We start from the raw sequence: 15,436 nt of genomic DNA on the forward strand, positions 1-15,436 counted from the left end.
GCTAAAAACATCGACATCCCATAGAAACTGCTTCCAAGTCCTTCAATTTAGATTTAAAAACATGTAACGACACGAGCTCCTTCAGTTTTAAATCATTCTGCAACAAATTCCAGGCTGAGGGTGCAGAATACCCAAAAGCCCTTTTCCCAATTTCAGTCCGAGCATTTGGGACAGAGAGCATAAAGAGGTCCTGAGAACGCAGTGAATACTGCCCGGTGTTTTTTTGCGTGATGAAAACACACAGGTAATATGGAAGCAGACCAAGAATTGCCTTATATATAAAGGTGTACCAATGTAGGAGCCTACGGGTCGCCAGGGGGGGCCATCCTACCCGAGAGTACAACTCACAGTGATGAGTCAGTGCTTTACAATTTGTAATGAACCTTAGGGACGCATGGTAGGCTGAGTCAACCATATGGAGACATTGAGCAGAGGCATGCATGTACAAGAGATCACCATAGTCTAATACAGGTAAAAAAGTTGCAGCAACTAGACGCTTTTTTACATTAAAAGAAAAACACAACTTATTCCGAAAATAAAAACCCAGTTTTAGCCTCATTTTTTTCACCAGGTTCAGCACATGATGTTTAAAATTAAGGGAGTCATCGATCAAGATACCCAGGTACTTGTACGAGTTAACAACTTCTATCTCCTTTCCACCAACAGTGACCACCACAGGTATATTTTGTAACCTAGCCTTTGAGGTGGTAAACAACATAAGCTTCGTCTTATCTGCATTTAAAACGAGTTTCAGCTCATGCAGTTTATCCTGAACAACCACAAAAGCATTTTGCAAGTGCTCAACTGCCAGTGCAAGAGATGCTGCACAGCAGTATAAAACAGTGTCATCAGCATAAAAATGGAAAGTAGCATTTGACACATTTTGACCCAGATTATTCATATAAATAATGAACAAAAGTGGACTTAATACAGAGCCTTGTGGCACACCTTTGTGGATCGACACAAAATCTGAGCATAGACATTTATTGACATTTCCGCTGGGGATGTTACCACGACAGAGTAAAAATGGAAAAATGAGGGCTGAAACAGCAGAGGCACTTTAGCAACCCATTGAGTACTGCCATTAGCATCAAGCTAGCAAAGAATGTTGTTTCCTCTTAATGGAGGACTCAAAGGGATAAAATTAAAAAGTAGTGTTAGGGCTTTTACATACCACAACTGCAGAGGGTACCAGCTTCATTTGACACAGACTACATTAGAAGTGGCTCTTTATTTCTCATTCACTCAGTATTTTATTATTATTTTTAATCCGCTCCCATTTGCCCTGTTAAATTTAATATGCCACATTGTCGTGTCAAACTCAACACTTCCTGTATCAGTTTAAAATTTAAAACCTCTTATAATTTAACTTGAGAGAATCCCTTCACTTTCTTTTATTGTTAAACCTTGCAGGAAGTTGTTGTGGAGGATTCAGTGACTTGCATAGTTTTCATGCGGCACTTCAAATATACCTCCTGCCATCTGGTGGCACTTTTTACACTACTACAATAACAGTTCAGCTGGGACATGAACAGCCATAGTGACTGAAATAATAATAGTAGTAATAATAAAAAATAGGACAAGAGTAATTCAATGATATGCACATCGTGACAGACGTCCTGAGATCATTGAGCGTGGGCCAACGTGCGGTCTGTCATGTCTGTCGATTTCATGATTTCATGACTCCACAATTGCCTAATGACAAAGTGACTGTCAGAATGGACAAAAATGTTGTGTAGTCTGAACCCGGCATTACACCCTTCTCGGTTAAGTTTAGGAACACATGGTAGTCATGGTTGAAGAGCCCAACATCAACTCTTGGAAGCAGACTGATCTCAAGTGTCAAAGTCAGATGTGGTTGAAAACTCTAGAAAACGCTAGCAAATGGACCTTGAATTAATGCTGCTTGTGTTTTGGGAGGTAGTGACATATAATGCTGTCATCCTGATAGGGCAGCTACATCAGAAAACTCTCATATAGGTCATTTTGATACCTGATTTGTCTTTTAGGTTGGAAGAATTATTGCAGACTTATAGCACTGCAGTCAAACCAAAAGTGATCTTGAATGACCAAAACTGCAATAACCATTCATACACAACATAATGAAGAGTCGTTTGCAGAAACCACATGATTACAGACTAGTAACAAATGCAGATCAGTATCAATACAAAATATCATTCACACACATTCAGAGTTCTTGAGTGCCACCCATGTGTGACTTTGTGCTAAATGTGTGGCCTTTCCCCTTGCTGTGCGATAAAATATTAAGACTTGAGTGACTAACTAAGGAAGCTAATGGATGATTAGATGAGTGGACAGCTTTTCTGATGCCTTGCAGGAGGCTCAGAGCTTAAAATATTTGCTGTTTGATTGCAGCCTCACTCTGCTCTGACTAATGTTAGATTTTCCTGGGCCCCTCTCCGCTGTCTCTGCTGGTGCTGGTGAGAGAAAAAAGGCCCACAGGCCGTCACTGTACGAGCTGCCTCGCCTCACTAAATCTCCATCCTTTTCCTCTTTCAAGTGTCGTATGCTTGCATGTGGCACAGAGCGTATACAAGAGCGAAAAAGTTTGTGTCTCATGTGTTTAGACAATTCCTGAATTTTGTGTTTGAAGCAAGACATGCCAAAGCCTGTGTTTGGTTCTTGAGAGTACTAATTCAGATGCATAACTCTTGAAGAAGGCCTGTCCCGTCATCCTCTGTTCCCCAAGTACACCCCACCTACCTCCACCGCATTGCTATCAACAACCCCTCCCCTCCCCTACCCGACTCTTTCTCCTTCCCCGGCTCGCTCCGTCGCACGGATTCGACGGAGCTGAAAATACATCTCTGAACTCGGCTTCGGGGAGGCAGCGGGAGACAAGGCTTGTCAGCAGGAGGGTGAAAAAGAAGTGGAGGAAGGGGGAGTTAGAGGAAGATGCAGGGGTAGGGGAGGAGGGGGCCTGCAGTTCTATCTGTCGCCGATAAAGACAGTGCATCTCCCCCTTCGCCCCGTCCCAGGCCCTGTCAAGTGACCCGCCCCGCTGCACGCATCACCCCGCACTCGAGACACTCAAACACACCTCCTTGCCCTTTATTTCCATTCCTGTCACCCTTCATCCTCATATGTTTTTATTGGAGCTGTGGATCAAATGCATTCTCCTCCTCCCCTTCATCTCCTATCGTAATTTCTCTCCCTTTGTTGCTGTTTTTTTTATTCTTCTTTTTTCATCCTCTCCTTCCCCACCTTTCCCTTTGCTTCACAACTCACTTCCTCCTCTTCCTCTTTCTCTCCTGTGATGACAACTCCGCCCTCCTCCTGTCACGCTCTCTCCTTCCTCTCCTTTTCCTCCTCTCCTTTTCAACAAAGCTTTTTTTTTTGTATTCATAACTGTTCAGAGGGAGATGAATGATGACGTGTTGATGAAAATTGTGAAAGTACTTTTATTCATTTTTAGTTATTAAGGATTTTGTAGAATTACTGCACTATGTATGCTGAAAAATAGCTGATAGTAGCTGATATTCTGTCTTGAGGGACCACCATATAAAACCTTTTAAGTTACTTTGAGGGTAATTCATCAGTTAAAGCTGCCCTTTTCAATGTCTTATATATTATCAGTGGATCAAATGACTGTGTAATGTGAAAGGGGTCACTCAGCACCAAACAGCATGAGGACAAAGTTAGCAGCTGGGTAACACAGTGGAACATTTAGCCAGCCAGACATTTTTTTCTCAGGAAAAAAAAAACAAACAAAAAAAGAAAAACAACAACAACAACAACACTAAAACGAGAGTATATATTGGACTTAAGTCATCAGCTGGACAGAGACATGACTCCATATTGATGCTTAAGTTGCCTTGTTCCCTCTGAATGTGTGCATAGGAAATTATTGGGTATTATATTTGCTTAGCATGTCAGATAAGCGGTCAGATATTGTGTTCAGCTTGTTCTGTTGTCGTCAAGTGGACAGAAGCATTTACTCACATTAGGGGCATAAATCACAAGTTTCATTAATATCACCTAGATTCTCTGGACAACAATACAATATGTGTGTGTGTGTGTGTGTGTGTGTATATATATATATATATATATATATTTACATATATGTACATATATACGTACATGTTTTAATGCCTCAAGGTTCGTCTGTACATGCGTCTCTACGTTCGCGCACATATGTACACCCCATCCTCCGACTATTTTCTATCTCAAGAAAATTATGAGGGAATTTCTTCAAATTTGGCCGAAAGGATAAACTGATTCTAATTTCGTAATCAAACGTCAAAATTTCACTCTATGTCTAATAGCGATAATGATGAGGGGATGACAATTTATATCCAAAAGATCAAAGTTCAACTTCAGTGTGACATATTTTGGCCGTTTTCCACTGTTACTTTTGGCCATGCTGAGTCGAGCTATTCCGCGCCAAGTTGTGTTTCCATTATCACTTTAGACACGCCACACCATGCTATGCTGCGCCAAAGATGGACCTTCTCCAAAGAAAGTCCAAAAGCTAGCCACCCGCCCTCAAGCAGGTAGCAGTGAGGGCTCACTGACCACAGCCAACACCCTATGACCCCGCTTCTCCCCCTCAAACAAGCGTATGTGTTGCAAGACTGTCTGCAGGAGACCACAAAGAAAGGCGTTGTGTGTTCAGATCTCAGTACTTTTGTAGCTTCTAACTGAATCTCTGTGATTTGGAGTTTAGTTTCTCTCCTGCATCCTGTTTGGACTTTAGATATCTGCTTTATTTTACTGTTTCATGTTTGCTATCAGCCGTATTAGAAGTTGTGTAAAGTTGCTGCTCTAAAACTCAACATTTCATTATTTTGCTGCCTCACAGTAATAGTTTTTACCTAACAAAATAATGGGGGACTTTTATTGTGAAGAATCCATATAAAATGAAATGTGTTTATAACTGAATTAGCAGAACTTTGTCAGCAGCTTTTCTTCAATAAAGGCAAGTCTAATAATACGGCAGGGAGGAAAGTAAAAGCAAAAACAGCCACAGTGAGATGTTAGAGAAAGAGCTGCAGACCACAGGCTCTTACTGCACCTCTGCAAACAGCTCACCTCCAACAGGTAAACTTCTTTTACCTGCCCTACTGTGGAAAAACACATGCAGCAACACTAACCAGGGACTTTAGCCGTGGATCAGCCCACTGCTTTTAAACATCATCACTCAAGACAAGCCATCATCAGTTAAAGACACACCTTCAAGAAGGTAACCCTGTTGTAACAGAAATGCAAATCCCTACCACGCTGGGCCGACAGCCCAAACCAAACCAAAGCAGCCCATGACTGTCAAAAAGGGGTAATAATATTTTGCAAAAACACTTTTCGGGCCATTATTCACATCATACCTCAGGAACAGAAGGGGAGACATTTGGTCTGGTTTTGCTGAATTGGCGACAGTAATCTTGGGTGCCCACCTTGAAACTGTGCTGATTGTATAGATCTTCTGTGCTGTGTGTGTGAAGCTATCATGTTTCACCAAAAAATACATTTACTACCTTTTATTAAATTCCTTCAAAGTTAACTACATATATTATAGACAGACTGGTTGGTAGACGCATACATCCTCAAGGTGGCAATTCTAGGTTGTTGTGTTTTTACTTTACATTCACTGTAAAATTAACATCTCCTCTGAGGTCAGTGGTAGCTTGAGGCCAGCCACTTGGAGAAAAGAAATTGACAGAAGGTATACTGTAAATGTGTTTACAGATTACTTAATTGTTTTGTTTGAAAAGCCCATTTCTAGGGGATCTGGATTATTACACTCTCACTGAAAGTGTAATATAAAAGGAAAACAGATTTTCTTGCTTGAAGCCTCCTTTATCATTTCATGAACAGTCTTATTTCCTTCCTCTCCACAGACCACAGTGTGCCTCATACCAGTCATGATTTTTGTTTGGGGCACACACTGTTAGTCAGTGAATAATTCCACTGTGTCAACATTTGGGCTTAGAGATGTGATGTTATAGCATTGATTGTATTGTGTATGCCATCCAACTCCAAGAGAGGTATAATTATAGGTGTTCAGTGCAATTATGTCTGTCAATAGGGGGGCATTGAACGAGGCAGGCACAATGCAAATGAAATCGATAGCATAAACCTAAAGGCTGTGAAACAGTAGCACTTGGATCTGCTCCAGAAAGCCTGGTCACTGTATTTTGCAGTGAGACAATGAGTGTTGTGTAGATCATGTTGTATTGATCCAAACACTTTGTCCTGACCTCTCATATAGAAAAAGAGACAGTCCTGGAGCCGTTCGTCCTGAAGGACCTGCTGCCGTCTGCCTTGGGAAGTTACTATCGCTACACCGGCTCTCTGACCACGCCTCCCTGCAGTAAGGTGGTGGAGTGGATCATCTTCAGCAGACCTATCTATGTCTCCTACAAACAGGTGAGAAACACATCACACAAAAATTGGTGGAGATTATTGCACTTATTGTTTGAAATGATTTGATTAAGGATAAGGTTACATTTAGGGTATTGTTTAGGTAGAAAAAAGTGGAGCCTCAGTGCAGCCATACTTAGACCTGCTATCTCAAGATCATAACTGAATCATCTAGTTACCTGAAATATAAAGCCATTATCATAATCTCGAGATTTAAAGTCCATTATCCTGATATAATAGTTTGTAATCTTGTGATCGGGGCTTATGTGTTATCATTTCAGGCTAACAGGATTCGGTAACTCATTGATAAGGAGAAATGGCTCCTGCCAGGGCAATAGATTCCTCTGTGTCCCAGAAACATAGTTTGTTATCTCTAGGGTCCAGTGTTAAAAGAATGTTATCTGGATCAGATCAAAACCCATGTTTTGCTGTCAAGGACAGGGGCGTAAATATATATACAGTGCAGGCAGTGTGGTTGCACTGGGGCCTGGGGTGATTCAGATCACCACCCTCGATTATGTTCCTGTGTTCAAAGAGGACTGACAGAAGAATGTTTATAATTTGCTTAATATGTCCTCAAAAAGGCAAACCCATCTACGTCATGGTTTATGTTTTTATCTTTTCATATAGTCAGTAGTTATCTGAAACAAAATGATATGCTTTTTCTACCTAAGTTATAAAATCTATAATTAAACTATGAGAACCATTCAATTTAATGATTAATTTTCTTTGATATTTTCATCAGATATGCAATGATGATTGCTGGGTAATATGTATGTTGATGTCGTCCAATGTCAAGTCCCTATTTGTGTCAAAACAATACATGCGCGATAGCATGCACTAAGGCGCGTTGTAACTTCCTTACGCCACTGGTCCAGCATCAGCTAATCCACTGTGGGGTCACTTTAAGTGCTCTATTCAAAGAGATAGAAAACAACATTAGGGGTACAACTGTTAGAAACTACTTTAATGTAAAGTGATAAATTAAAGTCAAAATTTCAAGTCATCATCTTGACGATTTTATTTTAAATGAATGCCTGTTACGTCACTATGAGGAAACACAATGGTAACTGGGCCTATGGCTCACTGATGGAAGCCCTTGTATTTGCAGTATTAGAAACTGGATGTCTGATAAAAAATGAATTCACCAGCCTGGTTTCAAATCTGCCAACATACACACTGCAATTACTGTTTATTACCATAGGTGCCCCCAAAGAGAAAGAAAAAATGGAAAAAAAGAAAAAAAAAAGATATGTTATTGGTAAAATAATCCACACACTGTTGATTGGCTTGTGTTATTATAAATGCAACATCTGGGTCAGATAGACCTCATCATTCATTAACTAGGCTACTTTTCCACCCTTTGCTTCAGTAGTGGGCATTACTTTAAAGTGTTTTATGTGACATTCATCATCGACCAAACAAATCGCAAAAAATACTCTACACACTAATGTCACATATAGCCTTGTGATACACACGTGTAATTTAAGTCTCGGCCAATGGTGCAATAAATTGTGGGTTTTTTTGGATAGTATTTTCAATTTTCTACATTTTCCATCATAAGATTACACAAGATTTATGACACTGACATTTTCCTGTCTCATAGTGCCAGACACTTTTGCTACAGTTTCATCTCACATGATATGAAGCAGCCTTCTTCAGTCATGGTTCTGATGATGTTGCTCGTAATTAACACCTTCAACCTGGAGCTGACTGAACTAGTTGATAACCAGCTTTGTAGTGCTGGTTATCCAGACTGCCAATGTTAGGGTTAGTCAAACCAGATAACGAAAATATACTGGGTAAGTTGAACAGGCTTCATAGTACAGGCCTCTGAAGGTCTATTACTATTATTTCATTTTCTTTTTATTTAACCAAGTTTTTTTTTTTTTCAGGAGGGTTAAGGTATGGGTTAGCCTGTCCAATAGGGCAGCAGACCCATCTAATTACACATTATGCACAAACATAATCACATGAAAATATTATAGTTGTTTTGTTTTTTTTTCATTATATTATAAGACTTCTGTCATGCATAAATTCATATACATATTGGACAAGTGTAAACTCATCAGCATCCATTCCCTTTACTCCTCTGTCAATTTACTACAGTCTAAATAGATGTGAGAGCTGTTCCCGTTTGTTTTTCGAGTGATGATCGGGCTGCATTGGCAGGTTTGTACACACACACTGCCTGCTGACTTCAGGCTTTTTTCCTCCCCATGTTTTTTAAATCACTGTTGACAAAGCTGTCCATCACAGCACCTATTTAAGATCATGTTAAATTCAACAGCTTCTGCACTGTAAATTTCCATGAAGTTTTTAAATGCTTAAATAATAGCTTCCTCCATTTTAGTTAACGATCAGCACTGTCAAGACAGTTTGCTGTTGGTCAGTTGCGAAAAGGTTAGTGTGTCAAGTCCACCAGAGTTGGACATTGCATGAAAGCACTACAAAATTTTACTGAGCTCCGCAAGTAAATTATCTTATTGCAGCAAAAATACCGAGAAAAAAACTAAGCCCTCATCTTCCTCAGCCAGTCTTAAGAACACTTGGCAGACTCGTCCCCTAATAAGACCAAATGAGTTTGCTTAAGAGCAGCAGTGGAGAGAGCCAAATGTGGATGAAGCTTCTCCGCCTTGAAGTGAGAAGAGCAGGTCACTGCAAAGCAGGCAGTGAGGAGATGTTAAAAAGACTGATGAGATGGAGGAAGGATGGTGAAGAACGCCGCACAGACAGGGCGACAGAAACCCAGAGAGTGAGGGGATAATTATTAACCAAACCCCTCACAACCAGCAAACAATATAAATTATACAACAAGTAGTTCCAACCAAGCAATCTGATTGGTCAACAAGAATGTGCTCAGATCAGCATAACAGCACACCTGGCTCATCACTAAAAATATTACTCCGCCAGTTCCATGGCAACGTTGTTACTGCCAGAGCAAACACCAGAAGGAAGTCAGCATGTATTAAAATAACATATCTGAAACATTTTTTGTCCTTTATTTCCTATGTTTCATGCAGCTGTTATAGTAACATTCATAGAATAATTAACTTAATTAAAACAATTTCAGAACTTGAACTTAACCACTGCATTGGCAGAAATTCCCCAACATACTTATAAAGGCTAAGTGATTCATCGGATTAAAAGATTTACTCTTATTCTGTATTGATTCAACTTTCTTTAATTCATTCAATTTATGGTGCTGTTTGCTGCTCGACCGCCCCGTCAATGCAATGCATGTGACCGCAGTGAAAAAGGTGTTTCTGAAAGGCTGAAAACCATCAAATATGGATTGAAGCAGAATATTTCATAAGATAAAAACACTGGAAATGATTACATCTTTTTTTTTTAAATCATTTTGACTTTTAGACTTTAGAATGCTCATGAGTGATTGGAAATGTCTGGCATCCACCATCAGCTGTGCCGGTGACAAAAGTTAAAAGTTCATGTGAAGCAGTTTTGTGTTTATATATAGGGTATTCATTTAGTTTGGGAAACCTGGCGATCTCTAATTATTAAGCTTATGTTGGCTGGCAGACTCAACAGGGACTAGAAAACAGGTCCATTGCTAGGTTGTTACTAAGGTTCAACCTACCTGCCGGAGTAGTAAACTAGATTTCAGTACATATAGGAGTTTAGTGACGTGACTGATGCTTTGCCAGTTATTAGTCAGACACTATGTATTTCTGTGGAAACAGAGACAACAGTTGCAAAAAGTTTTTTTGTTTTGAGAGCTCATTGCCCCTCAACATGAATACATTTTGATTATGTGTATATATATATATATATATATATATATATATATATATATGTATATATATATATATATATATATATTTTAATTTATTTATTTTTTATTTTTTTTGTTGGTAGTAGTTGTATAATCACAATATTACACACGAGGGTGCGCTTTAAAGTCATTTGTAGCAGCACCTCGGTCCTGACCGCATCACTGTCATGCCACAGATGATGATAAAGCGCACCCTCAAGTGTAATATTGCTGAATTAAAGCACCGCAAAAACTGATTGACTCCCACACAATTTTACACACACGCACACACAAACCACACACAGTTAGGGTAGCAACCAACAATTAGTTTAAATATTAATTAATCTTTCGATTTTATGTTTAAATGTCAAACAAGACCCTAATAAATGCCCACACATTCCCACCAGGATGTCTTTAAATTGCATATTTAGTCTTAACAACAGTCCAAAAGCCCAAAGAGATTTAAATTACAGCTAATATGAAAGAGAGATGTTGAAAATCTTCACATCAGAGTGGAAAGAACCAATTAATGTTTAGTTTTTCAACATGATGAAGTTATCATCATATCTGCCAGCCAGTCGCTTTTTACTGCCAACAAAATTGCCAAGGTTGAAATTGTGTCAGAGCATGGCTGGAACGCACATGGGAGAAGTTTGCCTCTCTGCCAGAAAGGGTTTCCTGGCAGAAATCTATTCATTGTAACCCAAACCATGATTCTTTTTTTCCAGCCTTAACTAAGAAGTCCCTTTCTGGCAGAAAGCCGTGAAGGCAAACTTCTTCCAACAGTGGCCAAAACAGTCATGCATTCTGGCGGTCATTCGGCCAATCAGAACCGAGATATCTGTTTTGTCGTTTTTCCAGGCCACTACGAACCAATCTTGGTACAGTGGAGGGGTGGGATGTCCTGAGTGAATGAGGGGAGAATGATGCTGGATTATATGCTTGACGTATCCTCAAGGGTCGCGAGTCTCCTTAAAGCCATAGTGATGTCACACAACCATACAAGGCCATAATGACCTTCCATATCTGTTATTTTCTTACAATGCTGATGCAGGTGGGTGGAGCAAATGAAGAAATAATGCTGTAGATGTGAGTTTTGACACAATGCCTACAGTTTGGGAGAAGATTGGGTTGCCGTGAGTAGAAACCCGCAATATAAATGATCCAAACAGTTCATTTCACTTAAAAAAACTCCCAGTAGGTTCAGTTTACACGTCAAAAGTACCTTGTGTGAAACAGAATTAAAATATCACCAAAAGTACTTTGAGTTTGAGCTACTATGAGCTGAGGAAATAGGTGCAGCTAAATAGACTGCTGTCAGCAGGCAACCACTTTGCCAAAGCCAGCAAAGCACTACTTTTGGAGTGACTGAATCGCCACAGACCTGTGGATTAAACTAAATTGAAGGAATCATCTACTGTGCTTGCTAAATGGGTGGCAACTGACTTCAGACCAGTCAACATTGTGGAAGACTCCGGTCTAGGGGACATCCTCAGGTTGGCATGTTGTGACCAGTCATATCACAGGGAACAATAGTTTCATGCATAGAGGACCTGTAGGAATCAGAGAAAGCATCTAAACTTTAACTCCTGAAAAGTGCAAATGCTGTCTCATTAACCGGAGATCACTGGATGTGAGTGAGTAGCCAAAACCACACAGTTGTAGCAGTGTGGCATTGATTTAAAATAAATAAATCTAAAAGTCAAGATCATTAATTACATTTCTTTGCATTTATTTGATTCCCAGTCAAGACACTCTAGTAAGAATTGCTTTACCCTGTTAATATGGACTTCAAACTGTTTTGAAATGCAGAATATTTTAAATTACATACCTAATATTTTGAATTTTAGAAATGTAAATTAAAATGTGATTAATCATGATAAGCCACTGAAATTCAGCGATTAAAAAAAATAATTGTTTGACAGTCCTACTGTAAAGTCATTACAATGAGCTTCACCTCTACCACTGTAACTATAAAACAATAAACACTCGCCTGTCTCCAAGTTTGTGTTGTAACTTGTTGCACAATACTGGAGGTTATCTACAATCAGCTCTTATCAAAGTCTTCCTCCCATCCAGTGTGTTGTCCACAGTTGTTCAGTGTGTGCAACTTAATGGTTGCCAACACTAAAAAGATCTGCGTATGTAAGGGGAAAAAGTCATTATGTTTGGTGTGTCTAGACTTTTAGGTTTTAATGATCTTAAGGTCTGCTCGCAGCTTAAGCACCAGAGCTCTTGCAACAATAACAGAATTGCTTACATCAATATTGTGCCCACACAAGCATCGACACAAACCCTCTGCTGCACACTGTTCCTTTGATGGACCAGAATTTTTGTCTGACCTTAACAAAAACATTCTATTCCTCATTCTCAGACTGTATTCAAGATTAATAGTCATCTCAAGGATAATCAGACAAACAGAATGCCCCTAAACTCGGTTTGGTGCTATCTCACACAGTGTAGCCATTCTTTCACAGTTATGTGTCCAAGAGAGGTTTTCATTTAGGTTTGAAACTTGTATTTATTCTTTCAGCGACTGTGTTTTAATTTCTAAGAGATAGGTCAATTAGGTAAGAGGTACATCATTACCTGTGAGTTATTTATTCAATAAGAGTCAGTCTTTTTAATCAAAGTTCTGCTCCTTAACTGAAGTTTCATAAATTGTCAGCATCTCAGGAAGAACTACTTACAAACAGTACTGTTAGGGACACACCACGGAACTGTGCAACAGAGATGGGACCAAGCCATTGTGTTGCAAGTCACAAGTTCTTTGAACTCAAGTGTTTGTTCCAATTGGTGCTCACTAGCATAAAATTAGCTTGTCATGGTTCTCTCTTGCAACTTGATTGGATGCTGTTAGATTGGTTCAAACAAAGTGGATCTGGATTACAACACATTCTCATTCCAACCTCGTCACAAATTGACGTTTGGTCATAGAGTTTCCACGTCAACATATGACGTGCAAGTTACCCTGGGTGCGTTGGTTGTTGATGTCATGGGATGTCGTGTCAAGTTCTGCCTGTTACATGCAATGACCTCTTCCAAAATACACTTCCATTTTCACAGGAAGTTTACTGTTTACATACAGTCTCTTTCAACGTTGTCTTGTACTCAACTAATGCACATGGTTGGGTTTGAGAAACAAAAGCAAGTGGTTGGGTTTAGTAAAAAAGACCACGGTTTGGTTTCATAATCTTATGGGGCACAAACACCACTCTCCCGGGTGAAAGTCGCTGTTTGTTGGACCTACACACCACACCCCTCACCCACCCCAGTTGGACATGTTTCCCCCTGACACCGCATGACACTGATAAATTATCGTGGCGACCTGCTGCGTATCATGCCAACGTTTAAGGAGGCCTTTTTTTCGAAGACTTTGGAGTGAGACCAGGTTGAGAGTTAAGTATCAACTTGCAGGGAATGAATAGTGTTAATGTTAGTTGATTCAGGAAATAAAGGGAATAGTTTGATTCATAGCACATTTTTTAAACAACACTTTTTGATCTGTGGGTTTTGGGGAAGGTATCAAGTATTTTCAAGTCAAATGGCTAAAGTCCAAGTGAAGTCACGAGTCATTGGTGTTAAAGTGTAATTCAAGTTGAAAATGTTTTTTGATTTTCTCATGTCGAGACTCAAGTCATCAAATTTGTGACTCAAGTCCAAGTCATGTAAGTGGAATCCACACCTCTGCTGTGTATTATTTATTTTCCTGTTGTGCCTTTACTTAACATAAATGAATTTAGCAAATTTTACAATGGTTATTCATCAAGACAGCCTGAGGCCTTTTGTGTTCATTTGAAGTAATTAAACATGGCTAAACATTGGACCGGATTTTGTTGACAGCAGTGAAGGTCAGACCAGGTAGCCTACGCTAGCAGGCTTTATAAAGCTGTTTACATTAAAAATGTTGGAACTAGTCATCAAGGCTTTTTCATTCAGAGACATTTTGACCACGTGAGGACAAGTTTCTGCCAATAAACTTTGAAACTTTTGACTTAACGAGAAGAACCTGGATGCAGTCTGTGTGGATAGACGGCTTCCAAGGAGGTGCAGGTTCAGCTGAACTATCAGTCCCCTGATGGACCAGGTCCTACAGAGGAAGCAGAGCCTGAATTATGACAGAGCTAAGGTTTGTTGAGTTATGTGCTGTTGAGACTCATCATGACATCAAAGCTGTAAAAGTCAGGTTTTCTGGGCTAGCCAGTGGTGAATTACAAAAAAAACAAAAAGAAAGACAGAGGTGAAGACTGCATGCTGCAACTCCCCTGAACTGCACTTCATCAGTACCTACTTGTACTCAAGCTCACTGCATCCAACAGAAGGCTTCTAGTAGAAATATCTTCATTATTCATAATTCATCATTCATAATTTCCCCTCGGGGATCAATAAAGTATTTCTGATTATTACTGATAAGAAGCTGATTATTTGTTACTTTGCATAATGTTGTCACTATCAACAGTTACAACATGAGAAAACACATGCAGCCCAAGCTGGCCAATCACAGTTTAGTATCTCCATAGCTACCGTAGTACAAAGTTGTTACACGTCTGAGGAAAAATCCAGCTTTACAGAACATATACACTTCTGTTTTCACAGAAAATGATCTTTCAAAATAAATGCACTACAACAGTACTAAACAGTGAATTAACAATTTATTTTCCTTCAGTGACAAACGCACATGGTTACATGTAGCCAACACATGCACGTGGTTGGGTTCAGGAAAACAGAACAGGGTTTGGCCTTAGAATCTTACAGGAAGTGAACGCCTGCCTCCTAGGTGAAAGTCGATGGTTGTTAGACCCATCCACCACCTCTCCGTCCCACCCTATTCAGGCTCCCGCCACCTTTACTTTTGTTGTTGTCGCAAAGCATTTACCCCTGATGCCACATAAACAATAATGGCGACAGGCTGCATATCATGCTGATGTGAAAGGACAGCTTTAATCGTCAGTGTCTGAGACTGGAAGTCACTGACCAAGCGCCAGTTTTCGATGACTTCAGAGATCGGGTTGTTCACAGAGTTAAACCTTGAGACAACAGCCTCTGTTTTTTTATTGTTGTACACCTGTTGCCTGGAAAGGGGGCACTGCCTTAAAGGCTAAATTCTCAGAACTAAAGTCTAATGTCTGCAGTAAACACCACAGATGACGTGAAAAGTATGCCATACAGTACTCAAAGCTGCAACCTCCAGGGCTGAATAATGAGGCCAAACCTGCCAAAAACTGCAGTTCCTCTAATGGCCACTTGAGGCTGGTTTCAAGAGCAAGTCAATCCCCATAGACCCCC

The 15,436-nt window shown here is 39.9% G+C and overlaps 1 protein-coding gene across 1 annotated transcript in view; it reads left to right on the plus strand.

Moving 5' to 3' along the window:
* Positions 1-15,436, plus strand: part of ptprga (protein tyrosine phosphatase receptor type Ga) — a 613,968-nt gene that overhangs the window by 472,088 nt on the left and 126,444 nt on the right. Inside the window, exon 7 of the mRNA XM_050039320.1 lies at positions 6,227-6,384. Within this exon, the coding sequence (XP_049895277.1) occupies positions 6,227-6,384 (158 nt within the window). The remainder of the gene's footprint in view (positions 1-6,226; positions 6,385-15,436) is intronic.

This window comes from Epinephelus moara, chromosome 24 (assembly GCF_006386435.1).
Source record: "Epinephelus moara isolate mb chromosome 24, YSFRI_EMoa_1.0, whole genome shotgun sequence".
NCBI classification, from domain to species: Eukaryota; Metazoa; Chordata; class Actinopteri; order Perciformes; family Serranidae; genus Epinephelus; species Epinephelus moara.